General features: G+C 37.1%; 1 protein-coding gene across 3 annotated transcripts in view; it reads left to right on the forward strand.

The window, feature by feature from the left end:
- The window catches only part of LOC148956166 (uncharacterized), a 49,598-nt gene that overhangs the window by 17,717 nt on the left and 4,727 nt on the right, over positions 1-27,154 (forward strand). For all 3 annotated transcript variants that reach the window (XM_089096386.1, XM_089096437.1, XM_089096481.1), the window contains exons 3-5: positions 4,592-4,720; positions 22,584-22,724; positions 26,433-26,589. In XM_089096386.1, the coding sequence (XP_088952512.1) occupies positions 4,592-4,720; positions 22,584-22,724; positions 26,433-26,589 (427 nt within the window). The remainder of the gene's footprint in view (positions 1-4,591; positions 4,721-22,583; positions 22,725-26,432; positions 26,590-27,154) is intronic.

The raw sequence follows: 27,154 nt of genomic DNA on the forward strand, positions 1-27,154 counted from the left end.
ACTTTTCTCCGAAACAGATATGAAGTTGTCTGTGGTTACAATATAGGTTTCTGAAAATGTTATTCTTGATCAGTTGTGTAACTCTGTATTGCATCTGTTCAGTTTCTGAAAGTTTTACTGTCAAGGTTGCATAAGTACTGATAGTTCAGATTAAAAAACAATCACTTAGGAGACTAAGATAGCCAGCTGAAACGAGTCTACCAATTCAAATGATATTTGACATTCTTTTTCCATATGTTCAAAAACTGTAAAAGATGACTGGAGTCCATGGCCTCCGTGGTAGACAAAGTTTAAACATTAGGCCCTACATCAATTGTTGACAATTAATTTCAAAAGAGCCCAATGTAGTTTAGAACCGATGAAGAAAAGTTTGCAAATACTTGCTGTAAAGTGAAAGAAAAGGGAGCAAGTGTATTATACATATGGGGCTCAGAAACAGTAAGAACTGTTTCAGTATCTTGCAAGACCAGAGAGGCAAATAAACGCTCTGCTTGTGACTGGCTAACCAGTCACATATAGAAATAACTATCACATATATAAGCATAAGAAATAACTATCCTATTTCACTTGAACATGAAAAAACATAAAACTCTGCTTAAATGTAACAAAATTCCCTGGCCACTTTAACTGTGCGCATATTGTGCACCATTCAAGTATAAAGCCTTAATTAAACCTTTCTCATCCACTGGATTGAATGTCATAAACTGTCATAACCTGGATCATAAACTGGATCAAACCCCTAATCCATAAAATTGGGGTCTATATGGCTCTGATAGTTTAAATTTGAGATGTTCTTTCACCTCTATGAATGGTCCTCAAAGCCATTCTAGCCAAGTGCTTGGCACGCTAGACTTGATGGTATTCGTCTGTGAGGACATGGGTTTATTCCTGATGTCGTTGGTTATTTGGTTTGGAACGGGGGTTAGTGGCGTGACTCTGTAAACGCAGCCGGACTTGACCCAGCTCTAAATAGGTACCTGGAGAAATGTGGGAAGGTGAGCTGGAAAGGTTTGCGAAAGCTCAGAATATCCAGCCTCTACCCTTACTGAACTTCCTAACCGCGGGGCCATAAAATGGAGACCAGTATCAAGGGTAAAAACAAGGTAAGGTAAATACGGCATTAGACTTTACAGTTCCTACCGGTGGTGCTGATTTCCGTTTCTTGGACCCTCAGCCAGGAAGTGCAATGGGGGCTGGGGGCCAACCATCCATTGCTTTCACACACCCTTCCTGTTTACCTTCCCCAGATTTTTCCAGGTACCCATTATAGCTGGGTAGACTCTGGCTGAGCTTACAGAGTCAAAAAAAAAAAGGTCAACAATTCCTGTCTGCTTCCTAGAGCTTCGGAATTAAAGATCCAGAATTGGTACTGAAGCTCAAGTTAGATTCATACAATTACGTTCTTCCTTGCCATTTTATGTAGCCATGTATGAACAATGTTTTCAGGTGGCCCAGGCTAAGGACTAAAGGAGATAAGAAAAAGAGTGAAAACTTGTGTTCCCACGAGCTCCCTGTCAATTTATCAGTGCTTGGTCTTATGGTTATTATACCTGGAAGAAGTTTGCTGTTAAGATTTTTATTCCCTGTGGATGTTTAAAATGTTTTTTTCTGCAGTTCTACTGCTTACTGCTTCAACGTGTACGATTGCCCCACTTTTAGGACTAGAACTCAGGCTGATTGTTGCTCTAAGCAGGCTCTTGGTAAAGCTATGCCTCTAGACGTTCCTTCTGAACTTTTAAAATTCTATTTATAAATCTTTCTTCCCTGAGATCTTAAAGTAAAATAGGTCAATTGGTAGCGTGATAAACTGAGGCGATTTTTGTTCGAAATCAGTACTCAAAATCCAGTCAAAACTAAACAAAATCCAGTCACAACAGACTATTAGTAAATTTAATAAAAGAGGTAAAAACGTTGTAATTAAAATTCCAATCCTTCCAACGGCTCTCTTCAAATTTGAAGGGTCCTTTATTGTGTGGGTTGTTCTTCTATTGTCCACATGCGATTCACCGAAAAAAGGGATTATTTTAGTTTTAGAGCTACAGCAATTCTAAGTGAATAAATTGCACTTGGCTAATTTAGTTAAGGCTTAGGTCTATTATGCTAGAGTCCTTTAGGTCTAAATTATCAAATTAGGTAAACTCTGTTTTTTTGGTTAGAAATGGAGCCACCCAAGTTACGAGTTTTATTTGATTCGTTTAGGCACTTCGAGAAGCTAAATCAAAGGGGTTTGAAAATGAGAAAAGCTCAGAATAATCAAATAAATTAGCTATAAATTTTTAAGTAACTCCAAAACAAGGTATTCTATAACTGTTTGTTGTAGAAAGAATTAGTGTTCCTAAAAAATCTTAAGCTTCTTTAGGAATGTTTTTGATTTGAAGTTCCCTCAACTTGAAAGATCTTAAACTCTCTCTCTCTCTGTCCGATATTACCCCCTCTCCCCTCTCCTTGGTCTATCTGTATAACATCGAGGCCACCATTTGTATCTACAGCCGGAAAAGGACTGGGTAGGTAAAGGACGAATAAAATATAGTGTTCTCCTCTCTTGGTTCGATCTGCCGTATAACGTTGGAAGGATCCAAGTAGGGGCTACGTAAAACTGGGGTCCAGGAAATTCCAATTTCTGGGTGTGAGATATAATAAGCTTAAGCTCCAAGAGACACTAGGTCGGAAAAGGGGGAAGCACAAAGCTCTTCTAGCGTTTACTCGTTGTTTTAGGTTCCCTCCCCTAAACCTTATGTCATTCGAAGCTTATTCCACAAAGTTTAAGTTTCTGGAACTAAATTAGTTTTAGACTATTTTAACCTTTAATAATGCTGTCTTTTATTTAGACGGACCGAGCCTTAACTAAGTAAAATATACAAACGGGACTATGAAACCAATCACCAAAATATGATAAAATCTAACAAGAATCTTAAGTTATTTACGCGGGTACTCTCACCCATTTTGTTATAATCTAATCAATTTTAATTAGATCAGTTATCTCTTAATTAATCACAAAGGATCTCAGGGTTACCTCAAACTTAATAAGGCTCAAACCCTTTATAAATCATTTGGAAACTCTCAAAGGGCAATTACCGCTCTAGCTAAAGCTTGGGTCAAAGGGCCTTAAAAGATGTAATTGTTAACTTAATTCAAATAGGATCCTTTGGGTTGGACCAAGCAACAGAATGCGTCAGAGGCATACCTCTTTATCTAAGTATTATATTCAAAGGAAATTTAGACAGGCTAGTGATAGTCTTTTATACTAGTTAAAGACAACTTCACTTACTCAGTTTTTAGCTTACGAGGTACTACTACCCTGATTTGTCTCTGATCGGTACTTTTTATTCAATTTGGTACTTGATTTTCATTCGCTTAGCGAACTTTGCCCGTCCTTTTAGCCAATCCCCAACCTTTTTTTAAACAGTAGTTTTTTCCTAGTATTTTGAAGCCTTGATTGTAAAGCTTGAAATATCGAAACACTTTAGGAAATTCCTCTCTGTTTTATACAAAGCTGGTCTAGATTGGGTCTTTAAATTTTTATTATGGGTTCAAATGTCGTTCGATGCTTTAACAAAGAACGTCTTTTCAATATTTACAACTAGGCATACAAAGAGAAGGTATTTTCTTATTTAAGCTAATTTGAAGAAGTCGGTATACCTTTGATCTTTTGAAGCAAAGGGGATTCCAACTTTTACTGAAACTGAGTTACCAAATTTTCAAAAAATAAGGCCTCCTACAAACGTAACAATAGTGTTACTACCATTCAGCAGCCAAGGCTTATCCATATACCCAATTAAAGTTTTGAAATTGGCCTAGATTTTTTTTTTATAACGAAACATAAGTAGGAAATATATCAAAAACATGCACAATAAAATCGTTTTCCTACGTTTTAAGCATGCTAAGATCTTTCTCTAATTCTAATAAAAATTTTAAGTAATTTAAAAAATTCTCGTTCAGGCAATGCATAGGATGGAAGCTAATAAATCCAAAAATATCAGTATATCGTGGTTTTAAGTGCAAGCTACAACTGTAAGCTTCTCACAAAATCGCATGATTCACAGGGAACACAAACTTTGATTGATGCTGATGTACCAAACCAGTTTAACGCCAGCCTCATGTTGCTTTTTTGTCGGTTACCTGCACAACAAAAGTAATTACAGCATTCGTGTGTTAATATTTTATTGTAATTGTGAAAATAATTTGAACACACCTAGAAAAATAACTTACAATATCTATAATTCATAAATCATCAACCATTTTCCCCTTATGTTTCAGGATTGCTCCTTTAAGTATCTAACTGTCCTTATTTCTTAAGGCTGTTTCCTCTAGGCGTCACTTTAATAGGCACAAACATAGCCTATTTTGGCAAAGCTGCTTAATAATCTTATCTAGGGTCTTCTAAGAAAAACTAGCGAGAAACAACATTAAAAGCCAAATCTGATTCAGGTCTACAGCTTAAATATATCAGAAAAGAAGTAGAAGTACTTATTACAGACATTCTTAGCATGACAGTTCTTAAAATATTCTGGAAAAATTCTAGAATTTGTAATTTCTTCAGTCCCCAGTTGTTAATTTATGTGTTAAGTACTCTAATCCAATTATTGTTTAGGAGCGCTCATCGTCAGATCAGAGTGTTGTACTTCCGAATGTAGGATTACCAAGTAGTGGTCATTACAAATGCGAGGTTTCGGCAGAAGCACCATCATTTGTTTCTGTTTCCGGAGGTGGAGTAATTGAGGTATGCAAGTTTTGTTTTTGAACCAAATCTTTATAAGTTTACTATTACCAGCGGCATTGTGAATTCTTTGTGTCATGTGTCAAAAATTAGCGATACGAATTTTCCTTACAATGAAGAACAAATTCCGCATTAAGATGAGGCTTTTCTGGCTAAAATCTTTCGATTCAGAAGAAAATAAGACTTCGTTCTGATATTCATGTGTAAATCATTTAGTGCCACCTTTAGCATGGCACTAGTTGAATACTAGGCAGTGTCATAGTGCTACCTAAAAAAAGAGCGATATGCCTTATATGTATTCTTTATTGGTTCTTTTTCCCAGGTCATTTCATGCGAAAGGAATTGTCGTTGATGCTTCGAGGGGGGATCATTGTATAGGTAAATGATAGCTGATTGCCCCTTTTGACAGTTTAAAGCGATTGGAGATCAGCCAGCCTCATTCCGACGCCCATCTTAGCTAGCCCTAGCCTTGAAAGATATTCGTTCAAGTTTCGAGACGGCAACTTTCCTCCACATAGTTGAAAGGTCTATTGACTATGTCTCCAAGGATGACATAATGCCCACATCCCTTAAGGCAAGGGCGGTAAATTATGTAAGCTGCCCATTGTTTACATATGGGTTTCCTTGTTGGAAAAGGAGGGTATGCTTGATTCAGCGTTTCCAAAAGACTAATGGTATTAAGGCAAAACTATGAGAATGAAGAGGGGGATGTTGAAGTAAAAATCAAAATACACTATGTACATGTATTCTGCCAAAAGGGCGTATCTTCATTATCTCCAGAATGCTGAGAGCATTACGGTGAAACTTTTGAAGGTTGCTCCACGGGATAATGAACTGATGAAAGGGACCATGAGACTCCAATTTTTCAAAAGGGCGTATCTACAATTTCTAAGGAAGGGCTAAGAGCATTAAGTTGAAACTTTCAAAGCATGTTCAAGGAAATATAAAACTAAATCAAAAGAAACAATTTACATGCAGGTTGTCAGAAAGTCATAACTGCAATATCTATGAAATTACTGAGGATTTTAATTTAATTTTTTCAGGACATGTTGAAGGGAATGTAGAACTAATCCGAATCACCATGCACATCCAGGTTGCCAAAAAGCCATACCTACATTGGACCCAGTAAATAAGCATATTTGGAAATTTTATTTGTTGGACCAAAAGGGGTTTGTCGAGGGTAATTTAGTTTTACGAAGATTGTTGCCGAATAAATTCTTAATCTGGTTGCATTAATTCTTGACGGCCGGAGTCGCTTGGACTGGAATAACTGAAGTCGAAGTGATTGTGTTTGGTAATTAGAAGATGGATGATGTGGATAGCTTCACGTATCTAGGTAGTATTATTACCAAAGATCACAGATATAGTGAAGATTTTAAAAATGGAACTGTGAAGGCTCATGGTGTTTTTTAACAGTTGAAAAAAATTTGGAAAAATGGGAAGACAAGTCTTTGAACCGGGATTATAATGTTGGAAGCTAGAGTTAAGATAGTGATCAAGTATGGTTCTCAAACTTGTGCGCTCCGAAAGACGGAGGAGGATTTTTTTAATTCTTTCCAGAGGAATGGTCTACAGATTCTTTAGGATAGCGTCTGACTGACCGTATTTCAAGCATTGAGTTGTGCGAAAAATACGGTTATATCCCGCTTTTAGGACTACAATGAGAGATGGTTTGAATTGGCTAGGACACCTTCTGAGGGTGTAAGATGACAGACTGACAAATTTCATCCTTTTCGGGCAAACATTTAGGGCGTAACAAAAGGTAGGTCACTCCCAAATTGGGAGGGAGGAGGCTGCCAAGAAGGATTGAAGGGAAATCGAAACTTCTTATAAGGAAATAAAGAGGAAGGATTTAAATAGATTAGGATGGAGGAAGAATTTATGTACCTGTCTGGGCCTTAGTTGGCTTGGGGCTGCAATGTATTGTTAGTAGTAGTGGTAGTATTTTTATGTTTATTTTTTATAGAACAATCACAAGTTGTTTTAATACATGAGCTAAAAGCGCGTTTTTGAAACAAACAAGCTGTTAAAACAAATTATAATAGAATAAGGTCGTTATAATAAAATAGTCTGTCAATGTCTCTCTTTATTCAAGGTTCTAACAAAATCAAGGCCAAGAGGGATTAAAACCTAAAGAAGGTAAAAAAATAAGTAGATCTAAAACTCATTTATTTGAATAATATTCCGCACCATACTCATGCTCCAAAAATTTCATTGTAAAGCTGTTATTACAATTTGCTACAAAATCCTGTCGAAAATATAAATATTAATGCAAAATCCTAGTTCTTCAGCACAACAATTGACAAAAGCTGAACAAATACTCTTTTTATTAAACACTGTATTTGCGCATATAATAAATTTAATATTTCAGACTGGAGTTTTTTCCACTTCTTTTAAGGATTCAAAAGTTATGGCTCTACATAAAGGGGATTATACTAATAATCCATCTGATTAATTACTGAACAATTTCAATACTGTCTGCCTTTTCTAAAATTTTAACAATCTGAAATATGAAATTTTAATAAATTTTGAAAGATCAGAATTTTTTTCAAAGCATCAATTTGATTTTCGAAAGGGACATGGGACTGAGCATCCTATGGTCATTATTAACCAGTTTGTGAGTGATTATCTTGACATAGGAGAAATTCCTGCAAGACTGTTCCTGGATATTCAAAAAGCGTTCAACTAAATTTCTCATTTGATTTTATTTTCTAAGCTAAATAATTCGGGGGTTCGTGGGAAAGCATTGAATTTAGTAGATCTTATCTTTCCGAGAGAACACAAGTTACTGCAATTAATAGTTCTGCTTCTTCTTTCCTAACACTATCGTCATCGGTTGGTGTCCCTCAGGATTCAATTATGGGATTTTTTTTTCATTCTTCTTTATATTAACAATCTGTGTTTTGCAACAGCCTCAGCTTCTCTAGATACACAGTTTGCTGATGATACAGAAGCTTCTGTCTGTGGTAAATCTTTATATGAGCTTCAAATAAGTATTTCCCATGCATACAGTCATATTTCAAAAAAAGAAACAAATTAAACTTATTATTTATTGTAGAGTCAGGAGCAGATTTCCAAAATTACCTAAGATTTGTGTTATGCTTGAAGATGGTTTATCGTCTATTGAAAGAGTGAGAAGTATTCGTTATTTAGGGTGGTTATCGACGAGAAAATTTCATGGAAGGATTACATCAATGTTTTTCGTGCGAAAGCATCACGGGGTCTCACTTTATTTTACTGTAGTATAATCTCATTTTGCTTATGCGGGATTGGCTTAGCTAATACATTTTGGTCTAATCTTATTCCATTTCAAAAGATACAGAAGAAGGCTGCTCGGGTTAATCAGTTCATTTCAACCGTCTCCTTCCCTTTTGCCAAATAAATCAACTACAAAATCGTTATTTAATGTTGTGGATATTCTCCCGGTGGGTCTTAGTATCAAGTATTCTATATTTTTGTTTAAAGGAAAATTCGACAGTGGAGACCTTTCTAAATATTTTTATCAAATGAACCTGTATTCTTTATGTCGGAAAATGCCCAGTTCCACTCGATCTGGGCTTCTTCTGTTAATCCCTTTGCCAAACTGTGAAAGGTCAAGATTTACAGTTCGGTCTATGGCAAAACTTGTTGCATGTATAGATGTAACATTGTCACTTACTGCCATTAGGTCTTGTCTCCGAACGTTGCTCATTCAATGCTTTAAAAATTAAAAGTTTATTTTTGTTTAGAATGGTGTCTTGTATTTATTGTTTTTATTATTTTGTAATTGTTTGCAAATGATCTCTCTGCACTCCCTGCCCACTGTAAGCCTAATAGTTGGTATTATTAAGTTAGTATGGTCTCGAATGAACGTGTGTTTGGCAGTAGATTACAGTGGCATGTGAATGTTATTTCTTTAATAAGAAAAAAGGCAAAAATAGTTGTGTTTATTTCAGTAATATGATGTATTGCTTTTGTTTTTTCTCGTTGGTGTACGAGCTCTGCTCCCCGCCAACGGCAGAAATGTGTATTTTTTTTTTTTTTATTGCTATTGTAATAAAGAACCTCTGACCTTGTGTTGTGTTCAATGAGAGACATTTGTTTAAATCAGTTTATTGAAGCCAACCGACCTGCAACACAAAATAACAAGCGTAAGCACATAGCAAGCAATACAATGAGAGCATTACAGGCGGCACAAGAATATCATAACAAAGGTAAGCATACAACATCTTCCTTCACATACAAAAAAAAAAAAAAAAAATAAAAAAACAAAAAAGAAAAAAACTCTTCTGAAGCATCATAATCACGATCGTAAAAAACCAAAGTTCCATTTAGTTATTAACAGATCAAAAATCTGTCTTGGTTTTATGGGCCTTCCATATCTTGACACGCGTGGCCCAAATAGAGTCCTGTTCGTATTAGAATTCCTATTACTGTTCACTGGAACCGGATTCGGAGTTGCAAATGGTGTGGCTGGAACATCAGCATTTTCATCAACTCTAAACCTTGATGGAGTAGCAATAGTCGGACTGGTAGCGTCTAGTTTTTCAGGGGACTCAGTACCCTCAAGTAATGGACCCGGCGCAATGGACTGGCTCTCATCTGAGTCTACAAGTTCGTTTGGAATGTTAATTTCCGTTTCCCCCAGCACAGTGAATCTAGGCTTCAAATGCACGCGATTTCGTCTGTAAGTATTTCCATTTTCCGTTTGTACTAGGTAAGATCTTGGCTCTGGCATTGACAGAACTATCCCTTTCTTCCAATGCTTATCTTCTTTTGACAGTTTCATCCAAACTGTTTTGTTTGGACTCAGCAAAGCTAAGTCTTTCGCATGCCGGTCATAGTAGGTTTTCTGCCTACACTGGTTTCTTTCATGAACCCTGATGATCTCTTTTCTAGGTATTACCTTGGGACGCAGCTGGATAGTTGGTAGAATCGACCTCGGAGTCCTGCTCATGAGCAGTTGAGTTGGTGATGCAGATCCACTGATTGGAGTACTCCTGTACTCAAGGAGACCAAGATAAGGATCCGAATTGGAGTCAACTGCTTTCTGCATGATTCTTTTCGCAATGTCTACTGCCTTTTCTATATGTCCATTCGATTGTGGGAAGTTCGGGCTTAATGTACAGAGCTGGATGTCGTACAGTTGCAGAAAACTAAGGAACTCACTGGATGAGAACTTCGGTCCAGTCTGACCGAATCTTCAACGGTATGCCATATCTAGCAAAATGTGACTTGAGTTTGGTGATGATTTCCGACGAAGTTGTGCAGTTCAACTTGTCAATCTCGATGAACCGGCTATAGTAGTCACTGGTAATGAGGTAGTTTCTGCCCTCCAATTGACAAAGGTCTACACCGATAGCTTCTCATGGGCCTTGGGGTAGTGGAGTAGAAAGCAAAGACTCTCTGGGGTTGTTTGGTGCATATTTCCCACACGATTCGCAGCTCTTTACAAACTCTTCTATTTCATGGTTCATTCCAGGCCAGAAAACCACAGTTTGCGCTCTCTGTTTGGTTTTTTCCATGCCCATGTGGGATGCATGCAGTTGCTGGAGAATGTTTGGCTGGATGGCTAAAGGAATGACAATTCGGTCAGCCTTCAAGATGATGCCATCAACAACCGCTAGCTCTTCTCTGAAATTCCAGTATGGGATAACAGGTCTTGGACAAGACTTCCTGACGACAGGCCACCCTTCCTGGATCACTTTGATGAGGGTTTGCATGACTGGATCTCGCTGATTTTCTTTTCGGATTTGCTCCATTTTTGTATCACTAACAGGTATGTGCTTAACAAACAAGTTTACATGAAATTCAATCTCATTTTGAAAATCGTCGCTTTCTTCAGATGTGTGCAGTCTTGACAGGGCATCATCTACTGGGATATTTTTGTCTCTAATGTAGTGAACCTCCAAATCGTACGGCTGTATCTGAAGCATCATCCTTTGCAGCCTTGGTGGTGCCTGAGACAAAGGCTTTGACAGAATGGTTTCCAAAGGCTTGTGATCTGTGTACAGCTTGACTTTTCGGCCATAAATGTATTGGTGAAATTTCCGACAGCCAAACATGATTGTATACAGCTCCTTCTCGATCTGTGGGTAGCACTGTTCTGTCTTATTCAATGCTTTTGAGGCAAATGATACAATCTGTCCGTGAGTTAAAAGCTCTGCCCCGAGGCCATGTTTTGACGCATCTGTTTTCAACTCTACTTCCTTACTTTGAGCATCGAATGCAGCTAGGTTCTGACAAATAGAAACCTTGATCTTCTCCATCTCTGATTTGTGAGCATCTGTCCACTGGAATGTATCCTGCTTTCCTAACTCTCTTAATGAGTGGTTCAAAGTCGAAAGATTTGGAATGTAACGAGATAGGAAATTGACCAGTCCTAAAAACGTCATGAGCTCCTCCTTGCTTGTAGGACATGGCATTTCCTTTATAGCCTGAACCTTCCTTGGATCCGGCTTTATGCCTTCAGCTGTGATGACATGGCCAAAATAAGGGATACTGTGAGCATCAAATATACATTTCTCCGGGTTGAATTTCACTCCTTCCTTTCTGGCCCTCTCTAGCACGCATAAAAGGTTTCTATCATGCTCGTCATCTTTACCAGATACTATTATGTCATCCACAATCACACCTAGACCTTCTAGATTGTTGAACGTTTCCTCCATTTTCTGTTGGAATATGTCCAGAGCACACACAATCCCAAAAGGCATTCTCATGTATCAATATCTTCCAAACGGTGTATTGAAAGTTGTCATCAATGACGATGGTTCTGACAGTTTGAGCATCCAATACCCAGACTTTGCATCTAGCTTAGTAAACGTGTTGTGACCATGAAGCCGTGCAGCTATGTCTTCAAAAGTTGGCATGGGGTAACAAGGTCGTTGTATAGCATTATTTAGATCCCTTGGATCTAAACACAAACGCAGAGACCCATCTTGTTTTTCAACGGTGACAATTGAGTTTACCCACTCAGTAGGAGTTGTAACTTTCTGTATAATACCCTGTTTTTCCAGCTGTTCTAACTCGCTTTTTAGCTTGTCATGAAGGGCAAATGGTATACGTCTCACTGGATGTACAGTTGGCACAGCATCTGGCTTCAGATGTATGGTGCACTCACCTTGCAATACGCCTATGCCAGTGAAGACGTCAGCAAAGTCTTTTTTTACCTTCTGGATGAACAGCGTTTCCTGATTTTGCTCAACAGTTCCTGCCACTTTCACAAGACCCATGTCGACGCATGCTTCATAGCCAAGTATTGGCATGGCTTTGGTTTTTACAACAAAGAATTCATATCTACCTGTGGTAGCCTTGTTGTATGTGCATGACAGCATACATATCCCGATTACTGGGATTCTCGTACCTCCGTATGCAACAAGAATCTGCTTGGTCTCTTTCAATTCAGGTCTAGGGACAATTTTCTGAAACAGATCAACTGGAATGACATTGGCTTCTGCTCCAGTATCGATTTTGAACTTAATGTTCGATTCCTGTTTGTTCACGATGATTTCTGCAGTCGGTTGGCTTCCTTTTATATTTCCGACGGATCCCACAAAGAGTGTATTGATGAATCATTGGTCGATCTGAGATGCATTTCCACTTTCAACAGCATGCACTGGTTTGCTTCTGTAAACTCTGGCAAAGTGATTTGAGCGTCCACAACTTGAACAAATTTTTCCTTTTGCTGGGCACCTGTGATTTGGATCATATTGCCCTCCACAGAAGTAGCACTGCTTAGGCTGTGAAGCATATGCTGACTGGTGTTGCTTCCTTTTATGTAGACCATCGATCTCCTGTTTGATATTCACATTTTTTAAAACATCTGCCATTGTTGAGAGCTGTGCCTGGGTTGTCTCATGGGCTCTAGCAATTTCTATGGCTTTTGAAAGTACTAATGTACCACCTTCTGACAAAAGTTTCTCCCGAATTTTTGGTGATAAGATTCCACAAACAATTCTGTCTCTCACGATATCATTAATGGTTGTTACTGGGTAATCACAATCCTTAACAAACACGTGTATGGCTGTTATATACTGTTCCACTGATTCATGCACACTTTGGTCTCGCTTGTGAAACTTGTACCGGGTAAAGACTGGGTTGACAGATGGTGAAATATGTTCCTTGAACTTTTCTAGGTAACAAGCAATTTTATCTGTCTCTTCTGCCTGCAATGTCCAAGTACTGTATACGTCTCGACCTTTTTCACCAAGCCACAGAAGTAGATATGCACACTGTTGCTTTTCAGTTTTTCCACTTAAAGGGCCTGTGAACATTAGCCGCACATGTTTTTCAAATTTTTTCCATGACTCATGACTGGCTGCTTCCTAGTCAAAACGAGGTGAAAGCGTAGAGTTGTCCATCTTGACTATTTTTCTGACACCATGTTGTGTTCAATGAGAGACATTTGTTTAAATCAGTTTATTGAAGCCAACCGACCTGCAACACAAAACAACAAGCGTAAGCACATAGCAAGCAATACAATGAGAGCATTACAGGCGGCACAAGCATATCATAACAAAGGTAAGCATACAACACCTTGAAACCAAGAAGATCAGCAATAAATTCAAATAATAATTAAAACTTATAAGGAAAACAAATAATTATCAATGGATAAACGAAAACCAAAGCAAACAGAAATTACACTGAATAATCAAGCCAACCTAAAACGATCTGATATTATCACTGAAAGAAGTAGAATTGACGCCCCCCTACTCCTAATAAGATCCAGAGCGTCATTTGCGCTTTATCAAAAACAAACATATTTTAAACATTTTATCTTTTTTATAATTAATGAGAAATACAGAGACTTCCAGGAATATAAATTATGTTATATTAAACAGCCTACTTTCATAAGTTCTTTTCAGTATCCTAATGTAGATTACGATAATATAAATGTTTTTACTTATATTACTTTAATAAATCAAATAATATTAACATTTTAATTACTAAATATCAGTATATGTAAATTAAACTGACAATGCACAATCATTTGTTTATTTTTCAGTAAAGTGCAAATTATGTTCTGGTCTTGGAAAGGAATAGGGGTTCTGAGCCCAACTTATGTTAATTTCTGCTTGATTTGAGTTTGACTCTGTTATTTATTTTAATTTGTGTTCGTTTTGGGTTTCATTTGTTTATCGATGCTGATTTGTGGTAGTTTCACGCTTGGTAGATTATTTGATTTTATTTTGCAAATTTTTTTAATGGAGTTCTTTACTTTTCTTTGAAAAACTTATTTTGTGGAAAAAAAATTTTAAATTAAAATTTCTGTTCGTTTTATATTGACATAGTCTTTTCAGGGAAACAGAAAATATTACTTTAAATCTTTTCGTTTTCTTAAGAATTTATAGTTTGGCCTACTATTTTTATGCTTGAAAAAAATTTTAAGCAATTTTTAACAACATACACCCTTTTAAAAATTTGGACACAAATAGTAGTGTTTAATCTAGTTTCATACCTCCTCTAGTTGACCTGAAATGGAAAACTTGATACCATTCGCAAAAAAAATCTGTTAACTTTCTTTAATAGCTTGGATACACTTACGCTATTATGATTTGGTTAAATTTTAAGAGCAGAAGTAGCCCCAAAAGTTTGAATATAATACCCCCAGTCTTCTTCAGATACTGCTGAGATACCTTATTGGGAATTAACATTAACACAGTGCAATTTGATATAATCTTATGGCAACATTTGGTTTTTAAACATAAGGCAAATGGGAGGGTGGACGTGGAGGGATTGGCTTCCCTCCAATCACTTTCGACTGTTAAAAAGGGCATCATCCCTTTCTGTTTTCAATCGAATGAGCCCTTTTGAAGTTCTTACTACAACTCCTTCAGTACACCGTGCCCTGGTCTAACCATAAAAAAAATAATAATAATAATACATTATACCCGCATCGATCTTTGCTATAAAAATGTAAAACCTACCAATCACTTTTGAATATTAAAAAGCGCACTAGGCCTTTCGATTTCCAATCGAATGAGCCCTTTTTGAGTTTCAACGACAATAATTTCTATAAACACCTTTTATGTCTCCAGGGCATAAATTACAACCCTTACTCTAAGGTTTGTGAGGGAGGTTGTCATCCTATAAGACCAAATTTCCAGAGCTTTCAACTACGTTAAACAAAATGGCTATCTCAAAATGTTGATTGGATGTGTCTGGGAAAATGGTGGGCTTGAGAGGGGCGTTATTCGCTCTCCCATCACTTTCAACTATGAAAAAAGGCACTAGCCCTTTTGATTTCCAACCAAATGAGCCCTTTTGAAGTTTCTACGACAACGCTTTCAATAAAAACCTTGTATACCCCCAGGGCATAACTTACAACCCATGTCCTAAGGGCTGGGGGTTGTTATCCTCAAAGACCTAATTTCCAGAGATTTCAACTACGTTAAACAAAATGGCCATCTCAAAATTTTTATTGGATGTATCTGGAAAAATGGTGGGCATGAGAGGGGCGTTAGTGGCTCTCCAATCACTTTCAACTATTAAAAAAGGCACTAGCCCTTTCGATTTCCAATCAAATGAACCCTTTTGAAGTTTCTACGACAACATTTTCAATAAAAACCTTAAATACCAACAGGGCATAACTTAAGACCTATGCTCTGAGGGGTGGGGGTTGTCATCCTCAAAAAACTAATTTCAAGAACTTTCTGCAACATTGAACGAAATGGCTATCTGAAAATTTTGATTGGATGTCTTTGGGAGACTGGTGGGTGTAAGGGGGGGGTTAATTACCCTCCAATCACTTTCAACTATTAAAAAGGGCACTAACCCTCTCAGTTTCCAATTGCATAAGACCATTTTGAATTTTCTACGATAGCTCTATCTATATAAACCTTATATGCCCCTAGGGCATAACTTACGACCTTTGCCCTGGGGACTCCGGAGGATTTTTCCTGCTCAAGTACGCAATTTCCTGAACTTCCAACTCTGTTAAACGAAATGGATCTCTCGATACTTTCATTGAATGTTTTTTGGAACATGGTGGGTTGGGGAGGGGGTTTAATTATTTTCTCCTCACTATTGACTATTGAAGAAGACAATTTCAATTTCCAATCAAATGAGCCCCTTTCGAAACTTCTACAACTACTTTCTATATAAACCTTAAATGTCCCCAGGGCATAACTTGCAAGCTTTGCACTGAGGGCTCTGATGGGGTTATCATCCTAAAGGACATAATTATCAGAACTTTCGACTACGTTGAACAAGATGGATATCTCAAATTTTTAATTGGATTTGTTTGGGGAAATGGTGGGCGTGAGAGGGGGTTAGTTGCCCTTCAGTCACATTCTACTATTAAAAGGGCACTAGCCCTTTCAATTTCCAATCGAATGAGCCCTTTTTCAAGTTTCTACTTCAAAGATTTCAATACAAACTTATATGCCACCAGGGAATAAATTATAACCCTTGCCCTGAAGACTCTGGGGGGAGTGTTCTAATCAAATTTATAATATCATGAACTTTAAACTGTGTGGAACAAAATGCCTATCTCAAAATTTTTTTTGGGTGTTTTGGGGAAAATGGTGGGCATGGAAGGGGTGTTAGTTGCCTTCCAATCGCTTTCGACTATTAAAAAGGGCACTAGCCATTTCAATTTCCAATCTAAAGAGTCATTTTTGAAGTTTTTACGACAACGCGTTATATAAAAACCCTATATGCCCCAAAGGGCATAACTTACAACCCTGGCCCTGAGGGCTGTGGGAGGGCTGTCATCCTCAAAAACCTAATTTCCAGGACTTTTAACTACGTTGAACAAAATGGCTATCTCAAAATTTTGATTGGAAGTGTTTGGGGAAAAGGTGGGCGTGAGAGGGGGGTTAGTCGCCCTCCAATCACTTTCGACTATTAAAAAGAGCACTATAGCCCTTTGAATTTCCAATCTAATGAGCCTTTTTTGAAGTTTCTACGATAACTCTTTCTATAAAAAACCTATAACCCTTACCCTGAGGGCTGTGGGGAGTGTCCTCCTCAAAAACATAATTGCTATCTGGAAATGAGCTTCGCTGAACAAAATCGCTATCTCAGAATTTTGATTGGATTTTTTTGGGAAATGATTGGCGTGGAAGGGGTGTTATTTGCCTTCCATTCACTTTCGACTATTAAAAAGGGGACTAGCCACTCCGATTTCCAATCGAATTAGCCATTTTCGAAGTTTCTACGACAACTTCTTTGATGCGAAGTGCCCTGGTCTAAAGGAAAAAATACATTGTGCCAACATCGTTCATATATGCCCCCAGAGTATAATTTAAAACCCTTTCCCTGAGGGCTTTGGGGAGTGACCTCCTCAAAAACATATTTTCTATCTGGAAATCAACTACGCTGAACAAAATGGCTATTTAAGGAAACGCGTTTTATAAAAACCTTATATGTTCCCAGGGCATAACTAACAACCCTTGCTCTGATGGCTGTGAGGGGGTTGTCATCCTCAAAGACCTTATTTACAGAACTTAAAATTACGTTGAATAAAATGGCTATCTCAAAATTTTGATTGGATGTGTTTGGGGATAAGATGGGGGTGAGAGGTGGTTGTCCTCCAATTACTGTCGACTATTAAACAGGGCACTAGCCCTTTGAATTTTCGATCGAATTAGCCTTTTTTGAAGTTTCTACGACAGCGGCTTCTATAAAAAAAAACCTTATATGCCTCCAGGGTATAACTTACAACCCTTGCCCTGAAGGCTGTGGGGGAGTGTCCTCCTCAAAAAAATAATTTTTATCTGGAAATTGACTACGCTGAACAAAATGCTTATCTCAAAATTTTGATTGGATGTGTTTCGGGAGATGATGGGCGTGGAAGGGGTGTTAGTTGCCTTCCAATCACTTTCGACTATTAAAAAGGGCACAAGCCACTCCAATTTCAACTGAATGAGCCCATTTCGAAGTTTTTACGACAACTTCTTCGATACGAAGTGCCCTGCTCTAAAGGAAAATAATAATAAATAATACATTGTGACAACATCGTTCTTATATGGCCTCAGGGCATAACTTAATACCCTTGCCCCGAGGGTTGTGGGGGAGTGCCCTCGTCAAAAAGATATTTTCTATCTAGAAATCAACAACGCTGAACAAAATGGCTGTCTCAAAATTTTGATTGGATGTGTTTGGGAAAATGATGGGTGTGCGTGGGGGGGCTAGTTACCCTCCAATTACTTTCGACTATTAAAAAGGGCACTAGTCCTTTGAATTTCCAATCGAATGAGCCGTTTTTGAAGTTTCTACGACAAACTTCTATAAAAACCTTATATGCCCCCAGGGCATAACTTACAACCCTTGCCCTGAAGGCTGTAGGGGAATGCTCTCCTCAAAAACATAATTTCTATGTGGAAATCAAACACGCTGAACAAAATAGTCATCTAAAAATTTTGATTGGATGTGTTTCGGGAAATGGTGGGCGAGGAAGGGGTGTTAGTTGCCTTCCAATTACTTTCGACAATTCAAAAGGGCAAAAGCCACTCCAATTTTCAATTGAATGAGCCCTTTTCAAAGTTTCTACGACAGCTTCTTTGATACGAAGTGCCCTGCTTTAAAGGAAAAAGATGATAAATAATAGATTGTGCCAACATCTTTCTTATATGCCCTCAGGGCATAACTTAAAACCCTTGCCCCGGGTTGTGGGGGAGTGTCCTCCTCAAAAACATATTTTCTATCTGGAAATCAACAACGCTGAACAAAATGACTATCTGAAAATTTTTATTGGATGTGTTTGGGGGAAAGATGGGTGCGGTGGGGGGGGGGGGTTAGTTGCCCTCCAATCACTTAAGACTATTAAAAAGGGCAATAGCCCTTTGAATTTCCAATCCAATGAGCCTTTCTTGAATTTTCTACGACAACGCCTTCTATAAAAACCTTACATGCCCCCAGGGCATAACTTACAACCCTTGCCCTGAAGGCTGTGGGGAGGAGTGTCTTCCTCAAAAACATAATTTCGATTTGGAAATCGACTACGCTGAAAAAAGGCTATCTCAAAATTTTGATTGGATATGTTTCGGGAAATGGTGGGCGTGGAAGAGGATTTAGTTGTCTTCCAATCACTTTCGACTATTGAAAAGGGCACAAGCCACTCTAATTTCCAATTGAATGAGACCTTTTCAAAGTTTCTACGACAGCTTCTTTGATACGAAGTGCCCTGCTCTAAAGGAAAAAAATAATAAAGGATACATTGTGTCAACATTTTTCTTATATGCCCTCAGGGCATAATTTAAAACCCTTACCCCAAGGGGTTTGGGAGACTGTCCTCCTCAACAACATGGTTTCTATCTTGAAATCAACTACGCGGAACAACATGGCCATCTCAAAATTTTGATGGGATGGGTTTGGGGGAATGATGGGCGTTCGGGGGGGGGCAGTTGCCTACCAATCACTTTCGACTATTAAAAGGGGCATTAGCCACTCCAATTTCCAATCGAATCAGCCCTTTTCGAAGTTTCTGCGAAAACTCCTTCGATACGAAGTGCCCGGGTATGCAAAAAAATAATAATACTTTATGCCAACATCGTTCTTTACTTAGGCAGCGCTATTGCACTGCCTATGATTACAGAACCATTCATTTTAAGCGCATTCATTTCAAGATTCTTTTATTCCCCATAATTTCATTAATCACTCCTTACCTTTTTTTAGTATTACCTCAGTTGTCGTGGATCAGGTGGTGCTAATACTCTTTTTAAGCTTTTCTTCTAAGAGTGTTCCAGTATTTCCACTTCTACCGATTCTTCAGGAGATCTGCCGAATTTCTAATTCATCTCCCGGTATAAAAAGGAAAGACCGAAACTAACGAAAATCTCCCCAAAAATTATTCCCCGGAAAATTTTACTCTGTGGTCATTCTAAGTTTTTTATATGGCTTTTGTCTCTTAGGGATTTTTTTTCCTGGGTCAAAAGACCACACCCACGTCACAGGCAGCTGAGGTAACACGATTTGAATTTTTTTATACATATGTAAACATTGCCCACTAGCCATTCCACAGTGGTTTCATTGATTTTCTGTTTTTGATCATATAGACACCTTCATGATTTGTAATTAACTAATTATTTCAATTCATAAACTGACCATAGGTGTCGACTTGCACCAAAAAGATGGGAACTAGTATTATGTGGGTCCGGTCGTTTCAGTAGGTTCAAAACGGTTGAAAGTTACTACTTGTTGAAAGAACTATGACAAAATTAGACTTTGTCCACAGTTGCTTGGTAGAACTGAAGGTAATAGGCGGCTTGAAGAAAATCTCTTACCCTAGTCTTATGTGTTTGGTCTTATTTTCAGTCTTAGTTTGTCAGTCATAAACTCAAGAGCCACATTAACGCACATAGCACTCCTGTAATAGGTAATTGTTTTCTGCTCCTTTGGTTTTTGCCGTTGGTTCCAGGTCCCAATCTATACCAACACTTGAACGGAATTGAATATATGGCATTCTTAACCAAAAAACTTTAAATACCTCCCCTAGTTTATCAGCCTAACTATCTTAGGTTGAGTAAACGGGTTTATAATGGAATAAACGAGTGTCCTTTGACCTCTACCATCTCAGGAATTTTACAGGAAGGGGACTACTACCGTAAGTGCAAAGTAACTGGGAGTGGACCTTAATCTCCAATATATCTAATTTAAAATGTTCAGAATTTACAAAACAGATCAAAAACAGGTTCTTGGTCACGCTTTTGTTTTATGTTTGCTGTTTACACTGATTTGTATGCAAATCATTGTGTAAGAGAAAATTTAAACACAGGGGGGCAGTTGGGCTGTAAAGACTTTGTCGCGAAATTTCATGACCGCTAAGTTTGTTCAAGAAAAGGGAATGATCGTTGATTCTAAAAATAGTTTGCAGTACCTCCCTCTGAAAAATCTTTACCTCGGCTTAGATGCGACAGAAGAAATTGCCAAGTTGACCAGTGACGCGGAAACTAGTGATCCGCCAGACCAAAAAAAAAGGAGAAGCTAAAAGCCGAGACTGAAAGATTTGTTTGTCAGCTAACGAGTTTTGTAAAAAGGCTATCTTTCAGATACAGAAAAGATTCAGTTTTTACGATGATAATTATGAGGTGGTAAGTTTTATTGAACCCGGAAACGCTAAGTCACTAAACTTGCCCACCCGTGCCCCATATCTAAGACGCTACCCGTTGCCAGGGTGGTCTAGAAGTGCCATTGGCAAAGAGTGGCTGGAACATTCAGAGAGTGTCAAACACGACGAAACAGTGATTGTGAAAGCCATGGATTACTGGAAACAAGCTTTGAGTACGAGGAACCATCATGGAAACAAACGATTTCCGAACTTAGCAAAGTTTGTAAAATACTTGTTCTCCTTGGCATTTTCGAACGTAGCCTCAGAGAGACTGCTCAGCCTAATCAAGGAAGTAAAAACAGACAGAAAGAATCCCTTGGCAACGGTAGCTCTAGCTTCCGCGATTCAGACGAAACGTGGAATGAAATAAGCCGCAGCTACTGCAGACACACTGACGGTTGACCAGCTCTTCAGAAGAGGCTAAAAGAAGCAGTAGTGTCTGCCAACGCAGCTGAGTTACAGCGTGATAAGAGTGGGATTTGTTCTCATAAAGGGCCATGCGATAGAAGTAGATTAGCTCCTTTCGCTTTCGTCGTTTATCTCGCATTTTATCTCCTTCACGTATAGCCTTTCTTGTTCATTTTTCAGAGCAAAGTTCCGTTTTCCTTTTACGTTAAAGCCCTTCGTTTTCGTCACATTCCTACCTCAACTTTACCGTAATAGTGAAACGACAGATTCTTTAAGTTTTTTAATTTAATTGATAAATTCACTATACAATGTAAAAAACATAAAACATAACAGCAAAACAAATAACGGATGATGAAACTCTGTTTTGTCTCCCGTTAGTCTTCTTGAGTGCGTTCTTACTGCTTTTCGTAGATTAGTTTTAAACCTTTTTACAGCCGTTTTAAACAACGGTGGGAGATGGATGGCCGAAGTGGATGCAGATACTCTTTTGTTTAAATGAATGTACTTCAGTAGGTTGTATGTATTTGAAAGTTTTGGTAATTTTTATACTGTTTTTGCAGTTATATAAATATTAATGAGCTGTGACTTTGCGTTTTCCCTTTATCATTCGTGAATAACTGTTTGGGGATAGTTTAAAAAAAAAATTATCCATATAACTGTCCCCTCCTCAACGCCTCGCTCTTTACGCTAAAGTTTGACTTTCTCGCAACTCTTATTTTTCTTAAACAATAAAAAACTTTAACGTAAAGAGCGAGGCGTTTTTAAGGGGAAAGCCCCTTTCATATACGGAATAATTTCTGTTCGTTTTAAGTTTTAACGTCGTTCATTACTTTCAGTTAAAAAAAACTTGTTTTTTTTTTGTTTAATTGAAATAAAAGGCGAATTTTTTTTATGTATCTATTGTTATCAAAATTCCGTTTAGCAGAGTTTCGGTTACTATTGGGAGAGTTGCTCCTTACGTAAAGTTTGTTACGTAAAGTTTGTAAGGTTTTGTTACATAAAGTTGTTTTACGCATAAAATATGAACTGTTTGAGAATCAATATGTTAAAAGCTGCTAGTTTAGAAGTTTTAGAGTCATTACCTCTAAGGCTTTGAGGGTAGTATCGAGTCTCGATTTATACTTATTAGACTTTCTGACATTTCTGAACAAAAAGGCCATTTCAAAGTTTCGATCCAATATTATAGGATTACTGAGAGGCATGATAGCAAGAATATATTACGAAGTGAAGTGGATATATTTTACTCATTTTTAAAGATTTAAGTTTTGATGATGAAGTCTTAAGTATTTTATACAACTCTGAAGGAAAACTTCTTTGTCAACTAATCCTTCAAGCTATCCTAAATTTATGTATAGTTGTTCAGTTTCAAATATGTTATTTAGTTTCAAATATGTTAATTTTGTATTCAGAAAAATCGTCAATTTACAGGTGGTCGTTCTACCACAAGGAAAGCCTTCTATCACAGGAGGTCAGTCAAAGTACCAAGTTGGTGACTATGTTGATATTAACTGTACGTCAGCCCCTTCAAAGCCACCGGCAATTCTAAATTGGTATATAAATGGAAAGCAGGTAAAAACTCACGTAAAATCTTACAAGTCTGGCTTTATTTTAGAAAATTTAGTATTTCCTCTTTTGACTGTATGTTCAAATGCACTAATAATTGAAAATCAGCTAATTAGCAATACTTAATAGTTGTTACTGTATATAGATTACGAAATGGTTTCAAGTCTAGATGTTGCATTTTTTTTTTCGCACCCTACAACTTTAAAAAATGATGTTATAACCTTCTGCTTGGTGAAACAAAGAAAAATTTGTTGAATATAGTATGGAATATTGCAAATGTCGACAAAATAACTCATCTTAATAATGTTAAATGAAAGCAAAATTTAGGTGTGGATCCAAGGAAAATCGACTATTTCTGCACTATACAAGTACAGTTACGATTAGAGGTTAACGCCATGACTGTTGGAAATAGGAATTTGCTAATATTTCACGAGACAACACCCAAATGTAGCAGCGATAGTTGATCAGAAAACTTATCGTAGGCATGCTTTGAGAAAGTTAAAAAAGTATTTTTAATCTTTAATCTAATATTTGATTTTGATGTTTGTTAGTTAGCCTTGAAGCTAGTAGTAGTAACTAAAAAATTCCATGGCAATTACACTTACATTTTATTGTAAAACAGAAAAACAGAAAATAAGAAAACTTGAACACTTGAAATAAAAAAAAGAATATTTGAACTAGGATTCTTTATTGCTCTCACAAAAAAGAAAATAAAACTTTGCCTCAACAGCTTTATTTTCTAGCTATTTTGGCTAGGGAGCTAATAAAAATTATTTATTTGCAATATATATAAACTCTCTAATTATATGTTTTTTTATATGTCGAACAAAACTATAGGCTGAAAATGGATTATACTCCGTTAACAAAGGTAGGGTTACAAATATAAGTTTGACAAAAATTTTTATGGAAGGACTTTTAAACAATGGTGGTTATAGTACCATTGTTCTTTATATATTTCAGAATAGTTTTAAACAATTTTTGGAACGAACTAATATTTAGAACGAAACATTTGAAATGGATTTTGTTTTCAGTAAAGAACAAATTATGCTCTGGTCTTTGGAAAGCACGGGGGGTGTCAGCCCCTTTCGTCTTAGTTTCTGCTTGTTTTTAGTTTTATGTTGCTATTTATTGTTGTTTTGGATTTATTTTATTTTTTGATAGTTTTACGCTTGGAAAGTTACTTGACTTTATTTCTGCTTATTTTTGTTTAAATTTAGCTCTTTACTTGAAAAAAAAGTATTTCGTGGAAAAAGTTTTGGAAATTACTGTAAATATAAAGTCAATCAATAAAAATGTTAATTGTAAATAGTTTAGCACTATTAATGCTGCAAATCATGCCGAAGATTTAATCATATCTCTATTAATTAAAAAAAAATTCCACAAAATAAGTTTTTCAAAAAAAAGTAAGGAACTCCATTAAACCATAAAAAAACAAAAATACAATAAAATAATCTACCAAGCATACAACTACCACAAATCAGTATCAATAAATAAATGAAACCCAGAACAAAGAGAAATTAAAATAAATAATAGAGTCAAGCTCAAAACGAGTAGAAATTAATATGAGTAGGGTTCTAAAACCCTATGCTTTCTAAAAGCGAGAGTACAATTTGTAAATTGTGTAAAAATGTAAAATTGTGTAAAATTAAAATGTGTAAAATTGTAAAATTGTATAAATTGTGTAATTTGTAAAATTCACTTTTTACTATTACAAAGGGCACTAGCTCTTTTAATTTCCAATCGAATGAGTCATTTTTGAAGTTTCTACGACAACCCTTTCTATAAAAACCTTATATGCCCCCAGGGTATAACTTATAACCCTTGCCCTGAGGGCTGTGGGGTTGTCATCCTCGAAGACATAATTTAAAGGATTTTCAACTTTGTAAAAAAAACTGGCTATCTCAAAATTTTGATTGGATGTCTTTCGGGGAAAGGTGGGGTTGAGAGGGGGGTTAGTTGCCCTCCAATCACTTTCGACTCTTAAAAAGAGACTAGCCCTTTCGATATCCAATTGAATGAGCCCTTATTGAATTTCTACAACAACGATATCTATAAAAGCTTTATATGGCCCCAGGGCATAACTTACATTTCATGTCCTGAGGGGTGGGGGTTGTCACCCTTAAAGACATAATTTCCAGAACTTCAACTACCTTGAAAAAAATGGCTATCTCAAAACCTTTATTTGATGTGTTTGGGGGAAATGGTGTACTTGAGAGGGGGGTTAGATGCCCTCCAATCACTTTTGACTATTAAAAATGGCACTAGATCTTTTAATTTCCAATCGAATGAGACCTTTTTGAAGTTTCTACGACAACATTTTCTATAAAAAAAACCTTTTATGCCCCCAGGCCATAACTTACAACCCTTGCCCTGAGGCTTGTGGGGGGTTGTCATTCTCAAAGACCTAATTTCCAGAACTTTAAACTACGTTGAACAAAATGGCGTTAGTTGCCCTTTAATCACTTTCGACTATTAAACAGGACATTAGCTCTTTCAATCTCTAATCGAATGAGCTCTTTTTGAAGTTTCTACAACAACACTTTCTATAAAAAACCATATATGCCCCCTTGGAATAACTTACAACCCTTGACCTGAGGGCTGGGGGGGATGTTGTCATCCTCAAAGGCATAATTTCCAGAACTTTCAACTAAGTTAAAAAAAGTGGCAAATGTTAAAGTTTTGATGTGATGTATTTGGAAAAATGGTGGGCGTTAGAGGGGGGTTAGTTGCCATCCACTCACTTTCTATTATTAAAAAGAGCACTAGTCCTTTCAATTTCCAATCGAACGAGCCCTTTTTTAAGTTTTTACAACAACCCTTTCTATAAAATCTTATATTCCCCAAGGGCATAACCTACAGCCCTTGCCCTGAGGGATGTGGGGGGTTCGTCATTCTCAAACACATAATTTCCAGAACTTTCAACCACGTTGAACAAAATGGCAATCTCAAAATTTTAATTGGATGTGTTTAGGGAAATGGTGGGCGTGAGAGGGGGGTTAGTTGTCGTCCAATCACTTTCGACTATTTAAAAGGGTACTAGCCCTTTCAATTTCCAATCGAAGGAGGCCTTTTTGAAGTTTCTACGACAACACTTTATACAGAAACCTTATATGCCCCCAGGACATAACTTACAACCCTTGCCCTGAGGGCTGTGATGGAGTATCATCCTCAAAGACCTAACTTCCAGAACTATCAACCACGTTGAACAAAATGAATATGTCAAAATTTCGATTGATTGTGTTTGGGGAAAGGGTGGGCGTGAGAGAGGGTTTAGTTGCCATCCAATTACTTTCAACTATTAAAAAGGGCACAAGTCCTTTCAATTCCCACTCGAATTAGCCCTTCAAAAGCATAATTTCCAGATCTTTAATCTACGATGAGCAAAAAGGCTATCTAAATATTTTCACTGGATGTGTTTGGGGAAATGGTGGGCGTGGAAGGGGTGTTAGTTGCCTTCCAATCACTTTCGGCCATTGAAAAGGGAACAAGTTTTTCTAATATCCAATCGAATGATCCCTTTTCAAAGTTTCTACGACAACTCCTTCGATACGGGGTGCCCTGTTCTGAAACAAAAAAAAAAACTATAATAAATAAATAAACAAATAATACATTGTGCCAACATTGTTGTTTACTTAGGTAGCGCTATTGCCTGTGAAAACTAGCTTGAACAGCGTTTCAAGCAATATTTTTGATAAATTTATCGTTATATTTTAGGCACCGAGGAAAGTTTTAAAGCAGTATAAAACTGTGGTTGGTACAAATAATTTGGAGTCAACAGTACTCGGCCTGTCTTTTAGAGTAGAAGAATATCATGTTTTGAAATCATCCCTGCTCTTGAAGTGTGCATCTTCTGTAGGATCACTCACTAAAGGTCAGTTTTCACTCTAGCGCACAACTTTGATATAATAAAATAAAAAAATTATTGATATAAACATACAGTTTTGTATAATAATACAAAATACAAAATTATAATTGACAATAAACTGTATTCGTGTATTATACGGCAAACAGTCAAGTTCTTCATTTAGTTAGAACCTGTTGCTTTGACACTCAATCCTACTGAAATATCACCAAATATAATGAAAATATAATACCTTAGGAACAAATTTGGGCTATATATTTGCATATTAGGGGTGGTGATGGGGGTAAATTATAGCGGGTGTGCATTCAAAGTGTGTTATGTACAATTACTCTGCATATTGTGAAGTAAGAATTATTTTTTAACTTCAAACTGTCCAAATACTTTACCTCCACCTCCTTAATATGCAAATATATAGCCAAGTTATATATTTCCCATTATTCAGTCACTGGTCTTTGTCTTGTCTCACGCTATGCTGAAAGAAACTAACCAAGAAACCGGTTTGTACTCGAGTTTTGCACAACGTAAACTTCAGTGTTAGCCGTGTAATACACATGCCCAATAAACCAACTTAAAA

This window comes from Artemia sp. Qi Xiang Cuo, chromosome 1 (genome assembly GCF_049724085.1).
Source record: "Artemia sp. Qi Xiang Cuo chromosome 1, ASM4972408v1, whole genome shotgun sequence".
Taxonomy (NCBI): domain Eukaryota; kingdom Metazoa; phylum Arthropoda; class Branchiopoda; order Anostraca; family Artemiidae; genus Artemia; species Artemia sp. Qi Xiang Cuo.